Source organism: Pipistrellus hanaki (assembly GCF_964339955.1).
Source record: "Pipistrellus hanaki genome assembly, chromosome: 18".
Taxonomy (NCBI): Eukaryota; Metazoa; Chordata; class Mammalia; order Chiroptera; family Vespertilionidae; genus Pipistrellus; species Pipistrellus hanaki.
Window position 1 is genome coordinate 5,015,254 of NC_140520.1, and position 20,994 is coordinate 5,036,247.

General features: G+C 49.6%; 1 protein-coding gene across 1 annotated transcript; it reads right to left on the reverse strand.

Moving 5' to 3' along the window:
- Nucleotides 1-1,666: 1,666 nt before the first annotated feature.
- SARS1 (seryl-tRNA synthetase 1) lies at nt 1,667-18,686 on the reverse strand. Its single transcript, XM_084866950.1, has 11 exons — nt 18,423-18,686; nt 14,920-14,990; nt 10,548-10,628; nt 9,212-9,370; nt 8,145-8,288; nt 5,757-5,912; nt 4,435-4,656; nt 3,727-3,856; nt 3,314-3,471; nt 2,457-2,586; nt 1,667-2,141 (listed from the first exon to the last, which is right to left on the reverse strand). Exons 1-11 carry the CDS (start codon nt 18,556-18,558, stop codon nt 1,987-1,989), a joined length of 1,542 nt encoding a protein of 513 aa, XP_084723076.1. The 5' UTR covers nt 18,559-18,686; the 3' UTR covers nt 1,667-1,986.
- Between the last annotated feature and the right edge of the window lie 2,308 nt (nt 18,687-20,994).

The window sequence follows — 20,994 nt, forward strand, 5'->3', positions numbered from 1 at the left end:
CCTTTCCTTCACAACTTGCAGCTGTTTTTCTCCTCTGGCTTCTGGGAGGGGGGTACTTTCTAAGGCTGGTGGGCCCATGCAACACCTGTATTCCGAGCTCCCTTGCATTCCTGTTCACTAGGCACGCTCCCAGTCCAATCCAACCCTGACCCAGCCGTGGGGCAGATAGGGGAAGATTGGCATGAGGAGCTGGGCTGCCAATAGCATAGGGCAGGAGGCTCTCTGCATAAAGCAGCAGGGAGTTCTGGGTGCAACCAGCCCCAGAAAACCAGTCAGGTGAGAGGTGGCCAGCCAGTGCAGGGGAGCTGAGAGCTGGGGCCATGCGCCCCTGGCCTCAGGGCCCTGGCTTCCACCTTCCTGGTGGAAGGTCACAGGCCCAGGAGCTGGAGGGTAGGAGTGGGGAGTGCAGGGACCAGCAGCAGTGCCTGTATGGCTAGACAGGGATGCTCAAGGCCATTGGAAAGTTTCCATCTCCAAAGCCCAGTGGGCTTTTGGAATAGGGCTAGGTGGTGGTGAGCAAACCCAGTCTCTTGCCCCGTGTAAATGCCTTTCTCTAAACCCACCAGCTAAGGTTACAGCAATGTGAATTTCTGGTCCTTCTGAGTAAGTGCGAGCGGCTTTCTCTTTTGTTGCCTGGCCCCGGCTGTGATCCCAGAGCTGAGGGCAAGGGGTTACGGCAGAGACGGGCTGACTGGGCCTGCCTGTGGCGAGAGCCCCTGTGGTCCCCCTTTTTGGGTGTCCCAGTTTTGACAGGATTCCAGCAGCAAAATTAATAGGACCAGCCCCAAGTCCCCAGTGGGAAACCAAGCACATGAGCTGGGTGCCAAGCTCCAGCGGCAGCCAAGGGAGATGGCCGCTGGGGACTAGGGACGCAGAGATGACTTAAAGGCTCCTAAGGGACAGGCCAGTTCAGTCCTCCCCGCACACACAGCAGGCACCAGGACTCCTGGCTTCCACCTGGCCGTGTCTCCTCTCCCTCACCCACGTGAAGGAAGGGGTATAATCACGTCCCCACCCTCCCTTCGGGGACTGTCACAAAGATAAAAGGGACCATCTATAGGAAGTGTTTCAGGCTCCTAGGAGAGAAGCACCCGACCGACAAGAGGTGTTATTACGGCAGAGTGTTTGGAGATTGCAGATGAAAGGCAGCGGGTAAATAAGGAGCCTAAACATCACTCTCCCAAGAGCAAGGGTGCGCTGGCTACTGGGCCGCAGAGAGGGAGTAAAACGCCCCCCGCCCCCCGCCCTTCCTCCGTCGGAGGATGGCTACCTCCGTCCTTCCGGCAGCAGCGACAGGCTGCTGAGCACTTGGTCTCCCATTTTGGAACAACTGCAAAGAGAAGCAGCTGCTGGTAAGGCCCTGCCTTATGCTCTCGAATCTAGGACCTCTTTTGGATTAAATATAGTCGCATCTCCCTAAGACATCACAGCCTCCCTCCCTTTCCAAAGAGCCCTTCCCACGGAACAGGAGTGCGGGAGGCTTTTTATACCGGCTGGTCTCTAAGCTAGGCCCGCTTTGCTGCGCGGACACAGGAGCAGGCTTAGAGGAGGATCCTGGCCCTTGTTCCACAGGCTGATGTGGCTAAGGCTCAACGTTCTGTCTTTGCACTGGAGCCTTCACCAGATCTACCCCGGCCCTCGCCTGCCTTTTCCAAGGCTCTCTGACTTGCTACATGGAACAGCTTTATTTAGGAGGAAAAGCACAGATGGGTGTGGTTCCAGGGAGAGCTGCGAGCCAGGGGTTGAGCCCCAGGCGGAGGACTGAGTCCCCGCCTCCGCTGGGGAGCCCCATGGCACGGCCTCCTGGTCCTCAGTGGTTGCATCGTAGGCCCATGCGAGCAGACAGGAGCTCTGCGGTGCGGAAGCAGAGGGCTCCTGTTCCAGCAATGCGGTCAGACGGTGCAAGCGATCAGTGGGTATATCTGGCTTCCCCGCCCTCGGGCAGGCTCCGGGATCCCAGCTGACAGGACTGGGGGGACGGAATGTTCAGGAATCGGTGACCGTCAGGCCCTGCAGCTGGCTCTCCAGGCTGACATCCGCTGCCCCTTTGTTTTTGCTGCCCTCCTGCTGCTTCTTCTGCTTCTTCGATGGCTCCTGGTCAATGGGCGCAGGCTTCACAAAGGGAATCAGCTCTTGGAGACCTGGAGGGGAAGAGCCAACCGAATCACCCGTCGTTCCTCAGAGCCAGAGCCCCCGGACCTCTGCCTTTGAACACAAGGGCACCCGTGATGGTTCCACTCAGTCTTCCCTTCCCGTCGGAATCTCAGCGGCATCTCAACGGAACGGCAGGCCTATCCCGGCTACTTTCTCGCTCCGCCCTGCAGTGCCCAGCACCAGAGACAGGCAGAGTTTGGGCGACTGTGTGTGAACAGGAAGACCGGGTCCATTCGGAAAGGGGCCACTATTCAGGAGTGTGAAGAGCGAGCAGAGGAGGAGGAGGAGGGGCTGGGCCTCACCTGGCGGCATGAACTCCTTCAGCTTCTCAGGCACGAGGATGCCCTTCTCCGTCTGGTAGTTCTCCAGGATGGCGCAGATGGTGCGCGTGGTGGCACACATGGTGGCGTTGAGCATATGGACATACTCCACCTGAGCAGAGGGAGCACTTCAACTCCACCCTTAGCTGGTCTAACTGCCCCTGGGAGCCACCACCCCGGAAGCCGGACTCCCCCACTGCAACTAGCCAGTTCGGAACCATGGCTTCCACCCGTTCCTGAGCCTTTGCTAAGCCTGGATTCTGTTTGGGATTGACTGCCTATCAATCCCAAGGTGAAAGTCCAGGAAGACCCCTCATGTCTCCAGGAGTGGCAAACGAGGCTGATGTAGGTCTCAGTGTGTTTTTTTTTTGTGTGTGTGTGTTTTTTATTAAACGTCTCAGTGTTTTGAGGAGAGTTGGGTGCTTTGAGGGGAAAAGAAAACACTACCGCAGGGGCCTCCTCTCTCAACCCCCTTCAAGCCCCTGACTTGGAAATGTAAGGCCTGGAAGTTGGGTTTGAAGAGAGAAGCTTACAACTCAGACCTCCTTGGGTGAGAAGGGGACAGGCATTGCCTAGGCCTCTATTTGGAGCGACAGAAAGCAAAGCCCCAAAGAGAAACGTCACATATTTTTGTAGAATGGCCAGAGCCCGGTTTCCACCTAAAAGAACTCAGTCCTGACTCGGAAGAAGTCATGTTCAGGCTCCCTTTCTGATAGAGCCTGAACCGCGCGGATTTTCCCGCGATGCCAGGGAGTAATGCACTCCGAGAGCCGAGAAACAAGACCACCCCCCTCTGCACCGCCGAAGGCCCCGCGGCCCGCCTCCCCAGGGCCCTCTACCTTGTCCATCATCTTCTTGGTTTGCCCGTATCGGATTCGGAGGCGGCGAGCCTGGTAGTCTGTGCAGTTAGAACAGGAGACCAGCTCACGGAAGGCTCCCGAGCCCGGAAACCAGGCCTCCAGGTCAAGCTTCTTACTGGCAGCGTGATTCAAAGAACCTGTAAGGAAACACCCGTAGAATTCAGGGAGGAGGGATGGTATTTCAGAAGGCTAACCTTTAGCAAACTCGAAGAATTCTGTAATTCACATGCCGGCCCCACAAGTGAAATCACGCCCAGATATTCTTATCGGCAAACGCTCCCGAGGGAGGAGAGTGTGATCTTTTAATTAATGTGGCCGTTAATTGGATCCTGAGCTGCTTCCCTGTGCGGGGCGGGTGAGAACCGTGGGCTGCGGGCGGGAGAGGCTGGTACCTGAGACGATATTCACGATGTGGTAAGGGATCCCCAGGGCCTGGTAGAACTCCTCCGCGGTGGTGATCATCTCCTCAAACATCTCCCACGACTTGTTGTCGTGTGGCGACGCGTAGACAAACTGTTCGATCTGCAAAGAGGGGCCAGGGAGACAGTGACAACGGGACAGGGCAAATCCACCAAAGAACCAAAGATCCTCTGGCCGCTAAGACCTGTTCCTATACCGCTGCGAGTCAGACGACACTAAAGGGGACACTACAGAGGCTGGGTCCCAGCAAAAGAGATGGGTGCTGCCTTGGGCTGGCTGTGCAACAGGAACACGTGTTTCTGCAGAGAGCTTATCGCGCATGTGCCGGGCACTGTTCTATATAAGTGCCTCTCATATTAACTAATTTAATCCTTTCGGTGGGCTAGTGAGGTGGGTACCAGTATTACCCTCCTTTATAGCAGAGAGTGGTGGAGCAAGCTGCCCAAGGTGACACAGCGGGTAGGTGGTGGGGTTGGCATTTGGACTCAGGCAGCCTGGTTCCAGGGATGGTGCTGGCAGCTACTCCACACCACGTGCTGCTCAGGCTCTTCCCCAAAACACAGACGTAGGCAACAGGAGGCAAGACTGGACCCTTAGATACACAGCTCCTGCCTCTCCTCTCACTTCCAAGGACAGACAGGTAGAAGGGGCCTGCTCCTCACCCCGACTTCCCTACTTACCTTCTCAAACTGATGCACTCGGAAGATGCCGCGGGTGTCGCGGCCGTGGGAGCCCACCTCCTGGCGGAAGCAGGTGGACAGGCCAGCATACTTGATGGGCAAATCCTCTGGCCGTAGCCACTCATCCCGGTGGAGAGCAGCGATGGGCTGCTCGGAGGTGGCAATCAGGTATTTCTCATCATAGGAGTTGTCGTCAGACTTTTCACTGCCTTTGCCAATCACCTGAAGGAGGAGGGAGCTTTACTGGTTAAGGGGGAGGGAGGAGGACCTCAGCTAGAGCAGAGACAACAGGGGAGATGTGAGCGATGGGACTGGGGGAGGGGGGAAAGTTTCTTTAACCCCTGCCTGGGAGTGAGGAGGGGACACTAAAGACAGGGGAGGGGATGGGTCTGTTCCAGTCCCAAATGGGGTCCCTGATAAAGATCGGAGAAAAGCAAATTAAAAGGAGATTAAAAAAATTGTGCTACTTGTACTTATCTAATAAATAATTACATTTGTAAATGATGTAGAATGGCCAATGATGGTAGGTGTACCATAAAACCTGAACTGGTAGCAATGTAATGTAACCCACTCAACAAATATCTGTGAGACATACAAGGCTGGGCCAAAGGAGACCTGGTCTCTGCCTTCTTGGTGCTTATGGGTTAGTCCAGAGGGTATAATCCTCAGCCACTTTGGTGGCCAGTTGACAAGAATGACCTTCTGAAGCTGGACTTGAATCCTCTGGCTCTCCCTGAGATGGCCCAGGGCTGAGAGGAGCCACAAGCAGGAAGCCACATCTATGCCAAGAAAAGCACCGCTTGACCTATGGAAGCTTCCAGTCTGGGGTCATGAGTGGGAGGACACTTCTATAGTGTCCTTTTGTCTGGCCACTCAATAAATATGCTTCTTTTCTAGCTCATGAAGCTAAAGCATGCTTATTTGTTTATTTATTTATTTGCTTATTATTTATTTATTTTTAATGCCCTGATCGGGAATCGAACCGTGACCTCCTGGTTCATAGGTCGACACTCAACCATTGAGCCATGCCGGCCGGGCAAAGCATGCGCATTTAGACACATCACACAGATGAGGTGGAGGAAGAGATCAAACAGGCCCTAGGTTTGCACTCACTGTCCAGCACAGCAGCCACTGGCCACGTAGAGCTACTTACGTGGAAATTTTACTTCCTCAGTTGCATTAGCCACTCTAGGTGCTCCACAGCCACAGATCTAGACCACCTCCATCTCGGCAGGAAGTCTACCGGACAGCGCTGCTCTGTATCTGTGAAGTTCAACTACCCAACGAAAGAAGCTTTTCTGCCCCTCTGCCCAGCTACTCACCTTGTAAAGCTCTTCATCAAACTGGCTGAGCTGTGCCACCTCCTGCATGACCTCCTTCCTCATGAAAAACGGGGTATAAATGGGAATGTAGCCTCGATTTCCCAAAGTGCGAAGGGCGTACTGGATGAGCGCCTGTTCCAGGAACACCAGGGGCCCCTGAGGAGAGACACAGCCTGGGTGATTGGGTTCTGTCGCCACCAAGTTCAATTGCTAGAATTCCCTCCAAGGCAATGGGGCCAGTAGAATGTGACTACCCAGGGGCACACAGGAGGCCAGGAGAGACAGTGCACCCCAACAACCAACTCAGGAGGATCGCGAGTCCTGAGCAGAACCCCCAGGCAAATTGCAAACAGAATTCTCTTTCAGATACCAAGCGAGAGGAAAGGAGTAGTGGCCCCGCATGCATGGGAATGTTTTCTTGTGCTAATTCTCATAACACTGGACTCATTTGCATAGAGCAGAGCATACCTATGTATGTGTGTATACGGAGAGCATAGTTGGCCATTGAACTAGGTTAGAGGCACTGACCACAGTCAAAAATCCACCTATAATTTTTGACTCCCCGCCCCCAAATTAACTATCAACTACTAATAGCCTACTGTTGACCAGAAACCTTACTAATAACATAGTCAACATGTGTTTTGTGTATCATATACTGTGTCCTTACAGTAAACTAGAGAAAAGAAAATGTTATTTTACAAAATCACAATGAAATAAATCAATTTAAAAGTCATAAGGAATATACATTTACAGCATTTAGGGGGGGGGGGGGGGACACACACACACACCCACATATAATGAATGGGACCAGCAGTTGAAACTGTAGTTCCAAAATTATTTTACCATGTCTTTCTAGAAGCCTCTCTGAGTGCACCTGCCCTCTGTCCCAGCTAGCCTGGGTTTGCCTCTGCCTGGCGGCCTCCCAGCACTCTGGGCCTGCCTACCCCACAGTTCTGTGCACCAAACAGAGCCACGGACCGAACCTGACAAGCTCAGAGAGGCCAGCATGGTAGGCCCTATAGGCTCAAGAGACTGAAAATAGCCACAGAGGATGGCCTGGCCATCAACATTTCCAACTAAAAGCCCATCTTGGCGAACAGTTAGGTCCTATCAATCTTTTTTTTTTTTTTTTAATACTTTATTAATTTTTTTACAGAGAAGAAGGGAGAGGGATAGTTGGAAACATGGATTAGCTGCCTCCTGCACGCCCCCTACTGGGGATGTGCTCGCAACAAAGGTACATGCCCTTGACCAGAATCGAACCTGGGACCTTTCAGTCCGAAGGCCGATGCTCTCTCTATCCACTGAGCCAAACTGGTTAGGGTGACAAAGGTCAATCTTTACCTTACCTGAGCCCGCCTGCAGCCTTTCTGAATCTAAACTGTCATACCTTTGAAATGTCAGCCGCATCTCCTTTCCCAGACCCCTCAGGGCTCACCCACCAGGGACAGACCACAGAACCCTCACTGTCCCCTTGTCTCCCAGCTTCATCTCTCTGTACTGGAAATGTTCACAGTTAACCGTCCAGTACTCACCAGCGTAAAAGACGTCCGTGTCTCTCCGGTTTACTTTCTAACCAATCCCAGGGGTTTCACCGCTTTGCTTTCTCCCACCTCCCAGATCTACCACCGGTGGATTCCAGGCACCCACCCTCTTCCCCACTGAAGCCTCTTCCTTCGATTCTAATGTAGAAAGTAAGTTGCAAAACTGCCATTCCTCAGAGCATTTTCTAATTCCCTTGAGATTTTGCTTCCTGGCAATTGTCATCCGTTTGTTTCAAGTCAACTCGTAAAAAAAATTCTCTACAGTTTTAGACGTTTCTTAGGTCGACAGTACTTGTCACGGTGGCTGTTGACTGTTACTTGTCTGACTGTCAGATTACACTGAGCTCGACAAAGGAGAGACTGTTCTGATTCAGTGGGCAAACATATGCTCCCTGCGGGGCATTGAGCAGCGGCTTTTGTCTGGGGACCCCGAATGGGTGCGCTCTCCTGCCTAGAAGGCAGGGCATCTAATTGCCAGCACGTCCGTGGCAGAAAGGCAAGCACAAGTGTGGATTTGGGGGCCTCCCTTGAGTGGACTATGTTTTCTGCACCATGTTTTATAAATTCCTTCTTTTTAAAAAAATGTATATTTTATTGATTCTTTACAAAGAGGAAGGGAGAGAAATAGAGAGCTAGAAACATCAATGAGAGAGAAACATCGATTAGCTGCCTCCGGCACACATCCCACCGGGTATGTGCCCGCAACCAAGGTACATGTCCTTGACCAGAATCGAACTTGGGACTCTTGAGACCGCAGAACGCTCTATCCACTGAGCCAATTTAAGCCCCGGTTAGGGCTTAAATTCTTTCTTTAGAATCCCACCCCCACTGGTTCCTGACTCACCTTCAGGAAGTACCCTCGGCTTCCAGCCACCACGACCCCTTTTTCGCCTTCAAAGCCATCGACCATCACCACCAGGTCCACGTGCGAGTACTTCTTCCTGACTGTGCAGTCACCCGAGGTCCTCTCCACTTTGTTGTCCGCGTCCTAAGGAAACAGGACCAGGAGAGAAAGATGTACGGCCTCTGAATTCCACAGCCTCCATCTTCCCAAACCCAGAGCTTTGTGAAGCCACGGCTTAACTCAAACTCAAACATGAGGTTTTGGTCATCGTGTCCAGAGACCAGGGAAGGGAATTTGCTAGAGAATTTGTGCTCAGTAGAGAAATAATCATTTTTAGATTCCTAGAAGGGATTCTAGCCATGAAACTCAAAGCATGATTGTCCAAAAGCTCTCTCTCTCTCTCTTTTTTCTTTTACCCCTTTATAATGCTTTGTACAAGGATACCTCAACCCTAGACAATCAATACTGCCTGGGATGCAGAGGAGAATGTAGATTTTTTTTTTCTCTCCAGGCTCTCATTGGTCCCAGGGCCATAGAAGGGTGGGCTCAGGGCCCCGGACCTCCCTAGTCTGCCACCCCAGCCAGCGGAGAGTTTAACATTCCGTTCACCAGGGAATGAATGAAAGAGGCACAGATGGGCCCCGCTCTGGCTGGGGTGTCAGGGAACAAAGGCTGGGCTCAGAGCAGCTTTGTGCTGGGGAAGCTCCCGCTCAGCAGGAAACTTTTATCATGCAGATTCCCCTTCGACCTGCAGCTTCTCAGCAGCTTCTCAGCAGGGTGTGGGTGAGGGGTGAGGTTGATTTAGCAGATCCCTCCCACGAGACTGGCTGCTACCAGGGGCAACAGTGGAGGACAGCAGCCAGATGCAGAAGAGATTTCTGAGCCTGGGAGTCTGCTACCTGCGGTCTCCGCCACTTCCCAGTCAGGCAAGGATCTGACGCTTTCAATTCTCAACTGGTGGGCAGGGCGAATGCACAAAAGACCTGCTTCTGACACAGGGCCCTCAGTGTGGCCTTGTCCTCCTTCCACTAGAGGAGAGATGTCAGCCGCGGCACCTCCACGCCTACCTCATCGTTACTGATGGGCACCGAGGGATGCAGAAGGTTCCCGATCTCTCGGAGGTTCTCAAACCGCTCTTCCTCCAGCTTTATCCGCTGGGTGTCGCAGTTGAGGATGGCTTCATCGATGAGGAGTCGGAGTTTTTTGATCTGTGACACTTTCAGGTTCTGTGGACGAACAAGCCAGGCCAGCAGCCAGGCCACAGGGCATCAAGGACAGAGCAGGGATGTGATTCTGTCGCCCTAACCCAGCTGCGCTCTGCCGACAACCCTTGGGATAGCCTTTGAAAAACTGACAATGGAGGCTTTCAAAGCGACCCTGCCCTTACAGACCCACTGGCATTTCCTTCTGGGGTGCCTTCGGCAGAGAGGGATCGATTCTGGCCCCTCCTCTGGTTCCTGTATATCTCAGGAATTTCAACATTAGCTCTCTGCAGGGCTCTTTCTTCCTGATTCAACGGATTTAGCATCCTGTTACGCACTGCACTTCACTTTCTTCAGGAAGATTATACATTTATCAGGAGCAAGAGACTTTGTCTTAAGCTAACTTTGTATCCCTCTTTGCAGATATTTCAAACTGCACTGATTTCTTGTGGGGAGCCCTGAGAAGGTAGGCTTAGACAGGAAGAGCGCCCCCAACCTAGCTCTTTAAGCACAGCAACAGCTTTTAAAATTTTTATTTACTTATTTAACACGGCTTTTTTGTGTTTATGCTCTTTTTAAAAAAAATATATATATATATTTCTTTATTGATTTCAGAAAGGAAGGAAGGAGAGAGAGATAGAAACATCAATGATGAGACAGAATCATTGATCAGCTGCCTCCTGCACACCCCCCTACTGGGGCATCGAGCCCGCAACCCAGGCATGTGCCCTTGGCCAGAATCGAACCTGGGACCCTTCAGCCCGTAGGCTGACGCTCTATCCACTGAGCCATGCCGGCTAGGGCTGTGTTTATAAGCTCTTGCTATGCTTTTGTATTATGGGTTTTCAGAAAGGGCTTAGCGACTAAAAACCTGAAAATTACTGCTCTAGGCCCTTTATAGAGTGACTGTTCACTGAATTACAATAAATTAAAAATTACCTGACTCTGGGAAAAGAAAATATAAGCTAACCATAGTTCCTTTTTTCTCTTCGTCCTCCTTCGACTCTTCCACTCCATCTGTCTCCCACTCTGCTGTCCCATAAAAAGTACAAAATATATAACAAGAGTAACAGGGACCTGTCCCAGCTGCAGACATTCAAGGACAATGCCGTATGCAGCAGAGTTTGAGCATTTACTTTCCTTGGAAGAAAGTGAAGATAAAAGAAGAGAAACCCCAACCTAGAAAAGGACAATAACTTACAGCTAAAGTGTCTGGAGTGATGTCATCGAGATTTATCAAATTCTCCGGAACGGACTCATCATTTCCCACTGGCTCTTTTTTCTGAAGGAAAAATGAAGAAACAAACAACACTATTAAATAAAAAAAATTCTGACACTGTAAGTGCACATCAAATTAACATCACAGAAACTAATCCCAGAACTTCCTACACAACTGTCTCTAAAAGAGGCAACACTTGGGAGAAAGAGTAGCAAATTGGACGTGAGAACTTAAAAGTTTCAAGTCTCTGTTCTGCCGCTTTCTAGCTTTTTGATCCTGGACAGACTGATTAACCCATCAAGGTCAGAGGGCTGACATCATCGGGAACACGAGAAGGTTTGCCCTGGATGTAGAAGAGTGTGGGCACCAAAAATGGGTGAGCACAGCCAGTGAGGCTCAGTGATTGAGTATCAGCCTATGAACCAGGAGGTCACGTTCGATTCAGGTCAGGGCACATGCCTGGATTCCAGGATCGATCCCCAGTAGGGGGCGTGCAAGAGGCTGATTCTCTCATCATTGATGTTTCTATTTCTCTCCCCCTCTCCCTTCCTCTCTCTGAAATCAATTTAAAAGTATGTATATATGTATGTGTATATGTGTGTATATATATATACAATATATACAAAGAGAGAATGGGTAAGAATGCCCATGTGCTGGGTGCTCAGCGCTTGGGCAGAGGCCTGGGTGTGAATCTGTGAATCCCTGTCTACCTGCTAAGAACAGTCCCAGTGCTGAGGCTATTGGGGGGCGGGGTGGGGGGTAGGGGGGGAACGGATGGGATGATGGGATGTTAGAGAGGCAAGGAAAACTTTTTGAGGGAAAAGTCACAAAATCTGGACCTAAGTTTAGAGCAGTCAATGCAAGCTGGCAAAGAGCAGGGACGTACCCAGAGCTCGTTTTCTCCCCCTTCTGATTTCTGGCCTCACCCTTCTTTATGATATTCTGCCAAATCATTTCTAATCCTTGTCCACAGCCATGGGGAAGATAATTTTAATTAATAAATTAAATTATCAAAGGCCATTATAACAAAACCTCAGCAAAACTTGTATAAATACAAGATGAGCCCTAACCAGTTTGGCTCAGTGGATAGTGTGGGCCTGAGGAGTAAAGGGTCCCAGGTTCCATTCCAGTCAAGGGCAAGTATCTTGATTGTGGGCTCCTCCCAGCCTGGGCCCTGGTTGGGGCGAGGTTGGGGCCTGTGCAGGAGGCAACCAATCGATGTGTCTTTCTCACATCGATGTTTCTCTCTGTCTTTCCCTCTCTTCCACTCTCTCTAAAAGATCAATGGAAAAATATCCTCAGATGAGGATTAACAACAACAACAAAAACCCAAGGTGAGATTTAGGGTCTGTTTTGCAAGTATAAATAAAATGTGTAGAAAGCATACTTAATGTCCTTAAACATCTTAAAAAAGTCTATATATACAATAGGAAATTATACTTATACAACCTCATATCCACTGTGCAAAACTGAATCATGAGGAAGGATGATATCTTTTAAGGACAAAAACGTGGAGATCCTTTAGACTCATTACACAGTCCCACCCACCAAAGCGAGAAGTCAGGATTCCAACCATAACCCAACTCACATCCTTCCATGACCCAAGCAAAATCATCTCGAAAAGTTGGGAAAGTCTGAAAATATCAGTCTTCACAAGAACAAGCATAGACTGAGGCAGAAAAAAAGTGGCCCAAATCACAATATTTCCCAAGGAAGCTGAGGCTCCCTCGCTATCTGCAAATCCCTCGGAACGGGAAGTTCTGCGTTCAAGTTCTGACTCTGCAGCTAGCGTAATTTAGGAAAGCCCCTTCATTTCCTCAGGTTATTTCCTTGCCCTTTCTTTATTTTCTCTTTTCCTTGCCCTTTAAAGAAAGCTGATAATTGTATCACCCACACTTGAGGTTTAGAACAAAGATCAAAATCAAAATGAGCCGAGACCGGTTTGGCTCAATGGATAGAGCGTCGGCTTGAGGACTGAGGGGACCCGGGTTCGATTCCGGTCAAGGGCATGTACCGTGGTTGCGGGCATATCCCCAGTAGGGGGTGTGCAAGAGGCGGCTGATCGATGACTCTCTCTCATCGATGTTTCTAACTCTCTATCTCTCTCCCTTCCTCTCTGTACAAAATCAATAAAATATATTTAAAAAAAAAAATCAAAATGAGATATATACAAAAAGGTTTGTAATACTTTCAAGTGCTATACAAGTGAAAGCTAGCACCATTCCCATGGACAGCAAAGGAGAACACTCCTTACAGGGTTAGCAGTAAAGGGACCCAAGAATCTATAATAACAAAGTGTAATATGCTAATTAGATCGGACGTCATTCAGGACAACCTTCAGGATGAAGTAGGGGCTGTGAGGGAAACCTGGGTCCCGGGTGCCTGCCAGTGGTTCTCAGTGCCAGAGGGAAGCAGCCGGGGGAAGGAAAGCCTACTTTTGCACGAATTTCGTGCACTGGGCCTCCAGTGTTAAATAAAAACACTTAGTCCTATCATATTCTTCTTTTTTAAATTTCAGAGAGAAGGAGAGAGGGAGAGATCAGAACTTCAATGATGAGAGAGAATCATCAATTGGCTGCCCCCTATTGGGGGATCGAGCCTGAAAACTGGGCATTTGTCCTGACAGGGAATAGAACTGTGACCTCCCGGTTCACAGGTCAAAGCTCAACCACTGAGCCACACCAGCCAGGCTAGCGGAATCTTTTTGTTAAGTTCTTTACTGGGCCAGGTTCCTAATGTTTAATTTTTTGGTTTAGTTTAGGGGTTTACAACTTAAAAATTAGACAGGGTATAGGGTGGATTTTATATGTTTTTTAAAAAGTGATTAAGGGGATATTTTAAAAACATGTACTCTTGCCGAAACCGGTTTGGCTCAGTGGATAGAGCGTTGGTCTGCGGACTGAGGGGTCCCAGGTTCGATTCCGGTCAAGGGCATGTACATTGGTTACGTGCACATCCTTGGTGGGGGGTGTGTAGGAGGCAGCTGGTCGGTGTTTCTCTCTCATCAATGTTTCTAGCTCTCTATCCTCTCTGTGAAAAATCAATATATTAAAAAAATAAACAAACATGTACTCTTTTGAATACCAAAGGAAGGGCAGAACTGAAACTTAACATTCTTCAAGCATGGGAGGGTTTTTGGATGAAGGCCCCCCATTGTTACTTATAACTGATAAGAATTCCATGTTCTCGGTATCGTGCCAGGTCCTCTACATGTAAACAATTTCGTTCTCATAATTCTGTTGTAGAGGTGAATGTTCGCACTATCATTTTAGATGATAATAACTGAGGCTGAGAAGTTAACTTGCCAAAAGTTGCCTCAACTTTTCAGGTCGAGGAAGAACTCGACAGAACTAAACAAAGAACCTGAACTCTGCCGCAGAAAATTCTTCTGGCACTGGAGGCTGAACTCAAGAAATAACTGGGGGGGGGGGGGGGGGGGCGCGCGCAATGGTATATGTACAAAGATAATAATTTAATAAAAAAATTAATAAAAGAAAAAGAAATAACTGGGAAAATTACTGGTGGCATCTATGTTCTTATAAAAGCAGCATAAACAACGGAGGACTTAGTATGGCAGGACTCTGACCTTGCTATAGACTGAAGGTCAAAAGTCAACAGATTCCTATGTTGAAACCTACCCCCCCAATGTGATGGGATGTGGAGTTGGTATCTTTCATAGGTGATTAGGTGACCAGGGCAACCTCATCAGAGACCCCGGAGAGCTCCCTGGCTCCTTCCACCCTGTGAGGACACAGCAAGGAGACTGCCTACGAGCCAGGAAGTGGAAGGGGCCCTCACCAGAGACCAAATCTGCCTGGGCCTCGATCACGGACTTCCCAGCCTCCAGGATTGTGAGAAATAAATTCTGTCGTTTAGAGCCACCCAGGCCATGGCAGCCAAACAGACTAAGACATATCTGAATACAGAAGATGGACTCGCCCCCTTAGTTCCCTTTCTTTAAAACATGTACTATTTTCAATATCAAAGGAAGGACAGAACTGAAACTTGACATTCTTCAAGCACAGAAAGATTTCCCCCAGCCCTGGCTGGTGTGGCTCAGTTGGTTGGGCGTCCTGTGAAACAAGTCGATGGTTTGATTCCTGGTCAGGGCACATGCCCAGGTTTTGGGCTCCATCCCCAGTATGGGGCATGCAGGAGGCAGCCGATGGATGTTTCTCTCTCGTTGATGTTTCTCTCTCTCTTCCTCTCCGTCCCTTTTTCTAAAATCAATAAAAACATATTTTTAAATAAAATAATTCCCCCATAAGGGTAAGAAATTTGGTATCCCATAGACTCAGACACTAAACTAGAAATTATTAATAAGATTCAGCACCTCGGCGGATAGTTCTCTTACCTTCATTTTCTCTCCAATTGTCTTGCTGCACAGGTTCTTCAGCTTGTTCAAGTTGTCGGCCCGAAATCTGCCTGAAGGATAAAGAACCCAAGAATATTCCAAAGATATTCAGGTAGTTAAGATTCCTCCCTCTCCTAATCATGGCTCCTTTGGCGGATCTCAGCCCAAGGGCAGAGAGCAGGCGGAGCTATAGTTTCTGTCTCAAGAAGCTGTGAAATCTTGTAGCTTTAGAGCCCCACATTTATTGGCATAAATTGTGACAGTAGGGTCCCCCAGCATTTGGTGACAAGGAAAGGGCCGCTCTGAGGCCAAAATGAAAATGTATCGGAACCTGGATGACACTGTTGTAGAGTAATACATCTGAGGAATTAATCAAGTAATGACAAACTGTTCGATTTCCTTAAAATTTATTTAAGAAACAACGTAGTGTGCAGGGGGATCTAGAAAGCGGGCAGTCAGATGTCTTTCCCCATGAACTTGGTCGCTACATCTCTATGCTAGAGATGGTCAATGTTATTCTCTTTGCTTTGACATAATGCTCATCCTACAGCCTTCAGATTAATTTTACTTTTTACATCTTGATTTCTTTGGGGGAAAACAGGGTACTAGTCAGCCTGCTTAGGTATTCTGGCCCAAATTAACTGGTATTGTGGTTCATTAGTCCAACTTTTGCTTCTAAGCTTTTGGAGCAATTTGGTAAAAATCAAGCTTTTAACAAGTGAAATGATGACTAGAAATGCAATAGCATCTAGACGTAGTTACTGTTAAAGCCTTTGCCAAACTTTACATTTAAACTGAACTTTAGCCCAGCCGGCGTGGCTCAGTGGTTGCGCATTGACCTGTGAACTAGGAGATAATGGTTAGATTCCTGGTCAGGGCACATGCCCTGATTGCGGGTTCGATCCTCAGTGTGTTAATAATATAAATTTCGGATCATGGGTTAAATAAAACATGTTCCTAAAATTAATTTCACCTGTTTTCCTTTACATTTTTTAAGTGGCTACAAGAAGATTCATAATTATACCTGTAGCTCACATTGTATTTCTATCAGACAAATTTAAGGTATGTAGATCACTGTAAGACTTAAGCCTGGAGGCAAAAATGACTAGATTTTCATTCCAAAAAGATCACACGTCCTGGGTGTGGCAGGATGGGTGAGACTGGGATGAAACTGAAAGCAGACAGTGACAAAGGCCTGACTGGAATCTGAGACTGGGATGAAACTGAAAGCAGACAGTGACAAAGGCCTGACTGGAATCTGCGTCCAGGTTAAGAGGAAATAACAACTTCAATTTATAATAAAGAGAAATCTCATTCAGAATGGCACTTTTTGGGGGAGGATAGGATTCTGGTGATGAGCAGATTGCAAGATAGGTGGATCTTATATGCTCAGAAATGTCCTCAGAAAACACAGTTGGAATCCTTGAAGTTATAAGAGCCATGCTAAAATCTGTGGTGCTAGGGCTCCACGTTTTATCCAATTCCTTTGAAAGCCCTAGTGACACCTTGGAGGTGTAGAGGCAGACAAATTGGTACTGCTGTCATGGAGGGCCTTCTGAGGCTCGCTGTGTCCTCAGTCAGGGAACACGAGGAGTTCTTAGTGTGGCTCAGGGTTACAAGTCCTTGTTGCAGCCAATGACAGGAGAGCCCCGACTTCTGATCTGAGGTTTGGGTATAAAAGAACTTTGATACAAGATCTGTCAATGTCCTACGCGGGCAGCCAGCGACTTGGGAAAACTCATTAACTCCTTTTGGCTGCAAAGAGAAAACTGGAAAGGGGTGAGAAGTAAAAAAAATCAAATCATAGATGTGTTGAAAATAAATGAAAAACTGCTTTTCACACAGAAGGGCAAAGACCCTGAACACAGAAGATATTCATATATATTATAAAAAGCTTTATCGCCCTAGCCGGTTTGGCTCAGTGGATAGAGCATCAGCCTGCACACTGAAGGGTCCCAGGTTCAGTTCTGGTCAAGGGCATATACCTGGGTTGCAGGCTCAATCCCCAGTGGGGGGCATGCGGGAGGCAGCCGATCGATGACTCACTCTCATCATTGATGTTTCTATCTCTCTCTCCCTCTGAAATCAATAAAAATATTTTAAAAACAAACAAACAAAACCTTTGTCGAACCCTTACCTAGGAGCAGGTACAGTGCTAAGTACGGGGAATATATGTATACGTGTGTACATGTATAACCTGTATGCATATGTATACCGTAGGTACTGGGACATACAGATGCATAAACCACAGCCCTGTCCCTGAAGAACTCACCCCCCTCACCATATATGCATTCATTACAAAAGGGATAAAACTTCCTGGAGATGTGTGCATTATATACAAGAAAAGAGCTCACACATTCAAAGGAATTTACTGCTGAGCAATGGGTAACTGGATAACAAAAATCTGATAATTCTAATTTGGTAAAACAGTGTTCAGTCAAGTTTTTTTCCTTCCAATTAATTTAATTCCATTACAATTCAGGTTCAGGTGGTAGGATCTCACAGTCACAAACTACCACCTTAGAGTGACTGAGAGACATGGAATTAACAGGCAGCCCGAGTTAAACAAATACTCTCTTGGTACCCAATACCCTTATAAATTCAGGAAAAGTAGTGTTCCCACTAGAAAGCCACCACTGTGTTGGACACTGACTGCCTTTGCAGTGTGCTGTCATAAACCTGGCTCTCAGTTGGTTGCAGACTTATTGCATCAGACAGAAATCACATGTGCTTGACAGCATCCGGTCAATCAGTGGCTACGCCAGTTCATTGTAGGCAAAGGATTCTATGATTTTAGTTTCGTTCCCAAACTCTACCAAGATCTTTCCCGGAATAGCTCCACAGATCACAATGACACAGCCTCAATAATCACACGCCTTTTTCTTGCCTCGCCGCACCCCCTCTCCCCATGCCTGATCTACCACGGAACAGACTTTTCGCGATTTTGAAAGGTCTTGATCACAACCCCGGGGACGATTTTCCCCACAGCTCCCGGGATCACTGCTTCTAGGCAGAAGCGGGCTCCAAGGACCCCAAATGCTTCCAATGTGGGTGGAGTGACCCTATCACGCTGCAGATGAGCCTCGGGCCGGAGCCTTTCATCCTATCCAAGTAGGAGATCACTCTGGCCTTACGGACGAGGAGAAAAAGGCCAGAGGTGACCAAAGATGAGTGTTGGGAAAGGGGAAACCTCCCACCCGGGCTTTCTCGGGGCTCCCCTTGCAGCGGGAAAGCCCTGACAGCTCTTGATGCGCATGCGCCCTGCTCCTTCCCAGACCGATGACCCACACCGGGCGCGCACGGGAGAGAGCACGCACCGACCCGCGACGCGAGATGTGGGACGGTCCCGGCTACCCAAGCGGTTTGGGGAGATAAGGAACGCCTCGGAGCCACCGCAACCTGGGAGGGGGGGTCACACGAGGGGCGGAAGCTGTGGCTTCAGGAGCGGGAACGAGGTCCGAGAGCTGAAGTGGGGCTTATATGGGGGGACATCCGGGACTCACATTTTCGCCACTCGCCGTCCGCCTTCACCAGCCGATCCACCAGTCCCGGGTCCTTGAAGCGGTTCTTCTGCGTCTCTCGGATGCGGTCTGGGTCCCCTCCTTTGTCCTCCCGAAACAGGTCCAGGTCCAACACCATCTTTCCTCCTTCCCGGGTCAACAGTGAGGAGAAATGAAGCTCAGGAGCCAGGGAGTCAACCAGGGAGTCAACCAGGGACCAACGCACTGCGCCTGCGCGAGGGCTTCCCCTCTACACCGGAAGCGGCTGGGTGGGAGGCGGGGCCTCGGGGAGGAAGGCGGGGCCTCGGGGAGGAAGGCGGGGCCTCGGGGAGGAAGGCGGGGCCTCGGGGAGGAAGGCGGGGCCTCAGGGGGAAGGCGGGCCGCTGAGGAGAAGACGGGGCGTACGGGCGTGGGCTCCTCTGGCTCTGTCCCCCCCGCTAGGGCTCTGTCCCCCGCTAGGGCTCTGTCCCCAGCTCTGCCCCCTCTCTGTAGGGGCCCTCACTGCCCCGTGAAGGTGAGTGCCTCAGTTTCCCCCTCACGTAAAGGACGTACCTCAGGCTGGACGCGGGCCTGCCGACGGGATACCCTGGAAGCTGGCGTCTGCATAGGCGCCCGTTTCCGGGTCCCAGGCTTGGGTCCTCACCTCACCGGACCCTCGCGCCTTATTTTGTATTTATTTTATTATTATTATTATTCCCCCCCCCCCCCCCCCCCCCCGCTTGGCTTCATTTTTTAGAACCTGGGTTACCTCAACTCAAGATTCCTGTTCTGCCTCACAGCCCTTAGAACTAGGGTTCTTTCCTTTCTCTTCTTTAATTAATTAATTAATTAATTAATTGTGTTCATCCTCACCAGAGGATGTTTTTTCCATTGATCTTTAGAGAGAGCGGAAGGGAGGGAGGGGGGAGAGCAACATCATGTGAGAGAGACAAGTTGACTGGTTGCCTCCCGCGCGCCCACATCCCCACTGGGGCTTGGAACCTGCAACCCAGGTACATGCCCTGACAGGGAATCCAACCTGAGACCCTTTGGTGCAAGAACCGACGCTCTATCCAGGGTGCCACGCCGGCCAGGGCTAAGGATACATTTCTTATTCTAATTACTGGGTAAACCAGATTGTCCCTTTACCAGCCCTTAGAAGCATGGGGTCAGAAAAAAGGAAAATTCATGTAAAAGAAGAAAGAAACACACACAGAACAAAACAAAAAGGAAAAGGAAGAAGAACGTAGGGTCAGGAAAGTGCACTTGTCATCTTTTGGAGAGAGACACAGGGACACGAAGAGACTTTGCCCAGCGGGACACGTTTGGCAGCTTTGAAGGCCGCGCAAGGTGCTGAGGTCATCCCTTTGGATATTTGAAAACTTGAGCCAAGGTTCCCTCAAACGTCATTTTGTAACGTTCAGGCCTTTACAGTAAAAGTTCTGGTTGCCAGTGGAGCCGAAGTTATCGAAGAATCTCCCTGGTAACGAGAGAGATGGGAGGATTTGGGAGTAGGCATTCTGTTTTCCCCGTCCTCCCACCTTACAGACTTGGGAGCCCCCCCTTCCCCCCCCCTCCCGTGCCCCAAAACTAGCTGTGCGGACCCTGGTCTTACCCACCTGCATGGGCTGCCATGAGGCTGCCCCACAGCTGCCCTCTCTCCCCAAGGCGCCTCCGCCCAGCTAACTCTGAGATGGAGGCCGGGGCTCATGGCAGTGGGGGAGCAGACACGTAGAGATCCCGAGGAAGGCTTAGGAAAGGGGTTTTCTGGGTTTGCCTCCCTAGATTCAGGTTGCTGAGGATGTTAGGTTTAAAACCAGTGGAAAGGAAGCTTAGGGAGCTGCAGTCTCTGAAGAGAGCAATTGAACTCTCTGCACTCTGAGGGCGGGGTCTCCTTGGAGGAATGGCTGCTGCTGTATCGGCGAAGGCAAGGTGCTGCCAAAGTGTGCCGTTTGCCTAGTTTCTGGACAAAGCTGCGTGTTCCCCAAGACTGCCCTGGGGCCCACACCCAGGACAGGATGGCCACTGTGCCAATGCTTTAAGGAGGACATTAATATAATTGAAAGGATGGCCCTAATGTTCTGGCCTCTCCAGAGATAGATAGATAGATAGATAGATAGATAGATAGATAGATAGATAGATTTTTTTTTTTTTTTTTTTTTTTTTTTTTTTTTTTTATTAGAGGCCTGGTGCACGACTCATGCACTGAGGAGGGGGGAAAGGGAGGTTCCCTCAGCCTGGCCTTCACCCTCTCAAAGTCCAGGAACCCTCAGGGAGTAGGCCAAAGTGGGCAGGTGGACATGCCCCGAGGGTCCTTAACACTCCTGCCACCACCACAGCCATGAGCCTGGCTTCTAGCTAAGCGTTGCTCCCCCTGTGAGAGTGCACTGACCATCAGGGGGCAGCTCCTGCGTTGAGCGACTGCCCCCGGTGGTCAGTGCTTGTCATAGTGACCAGTCGTTCCTCCATTCAGTTGATTTGCATATTAGCCTTTATATTATATAGGAAGGGAGGGAGAGGGAGAGAGGGATAGAAACATCAATGATGAGAGAGAATCATTGATGGGCTGCCTCCTGCACACCCCACGCTGGGATCA

Excerpts from the sequence above, each read along its gene's own strand:
- SARS1 (XM_084866950.1), bottom strand. The coding sequence starts at position 18,558 with ATGGTGTTGGACCTGGACCTGTTTCGGGAGGACAAAGGAGGGGACCCA. Across the intron at positions 9,371-10,547 it reads TCACTCCAGACACTTTAGCT|AACCTGAAAGTGTCACAGAT; the intron begins GTAAGTTATTGT and ends GTTCGTCCACAG. Across the intron at positions 3,857-4,434 it reads GAGTGCATCAGTTTGAGAAG|ATCGAACAGTTTGTCTACGC; the intron begins GTAAGTAGGGAA and ends CCCTCTTTGCAG.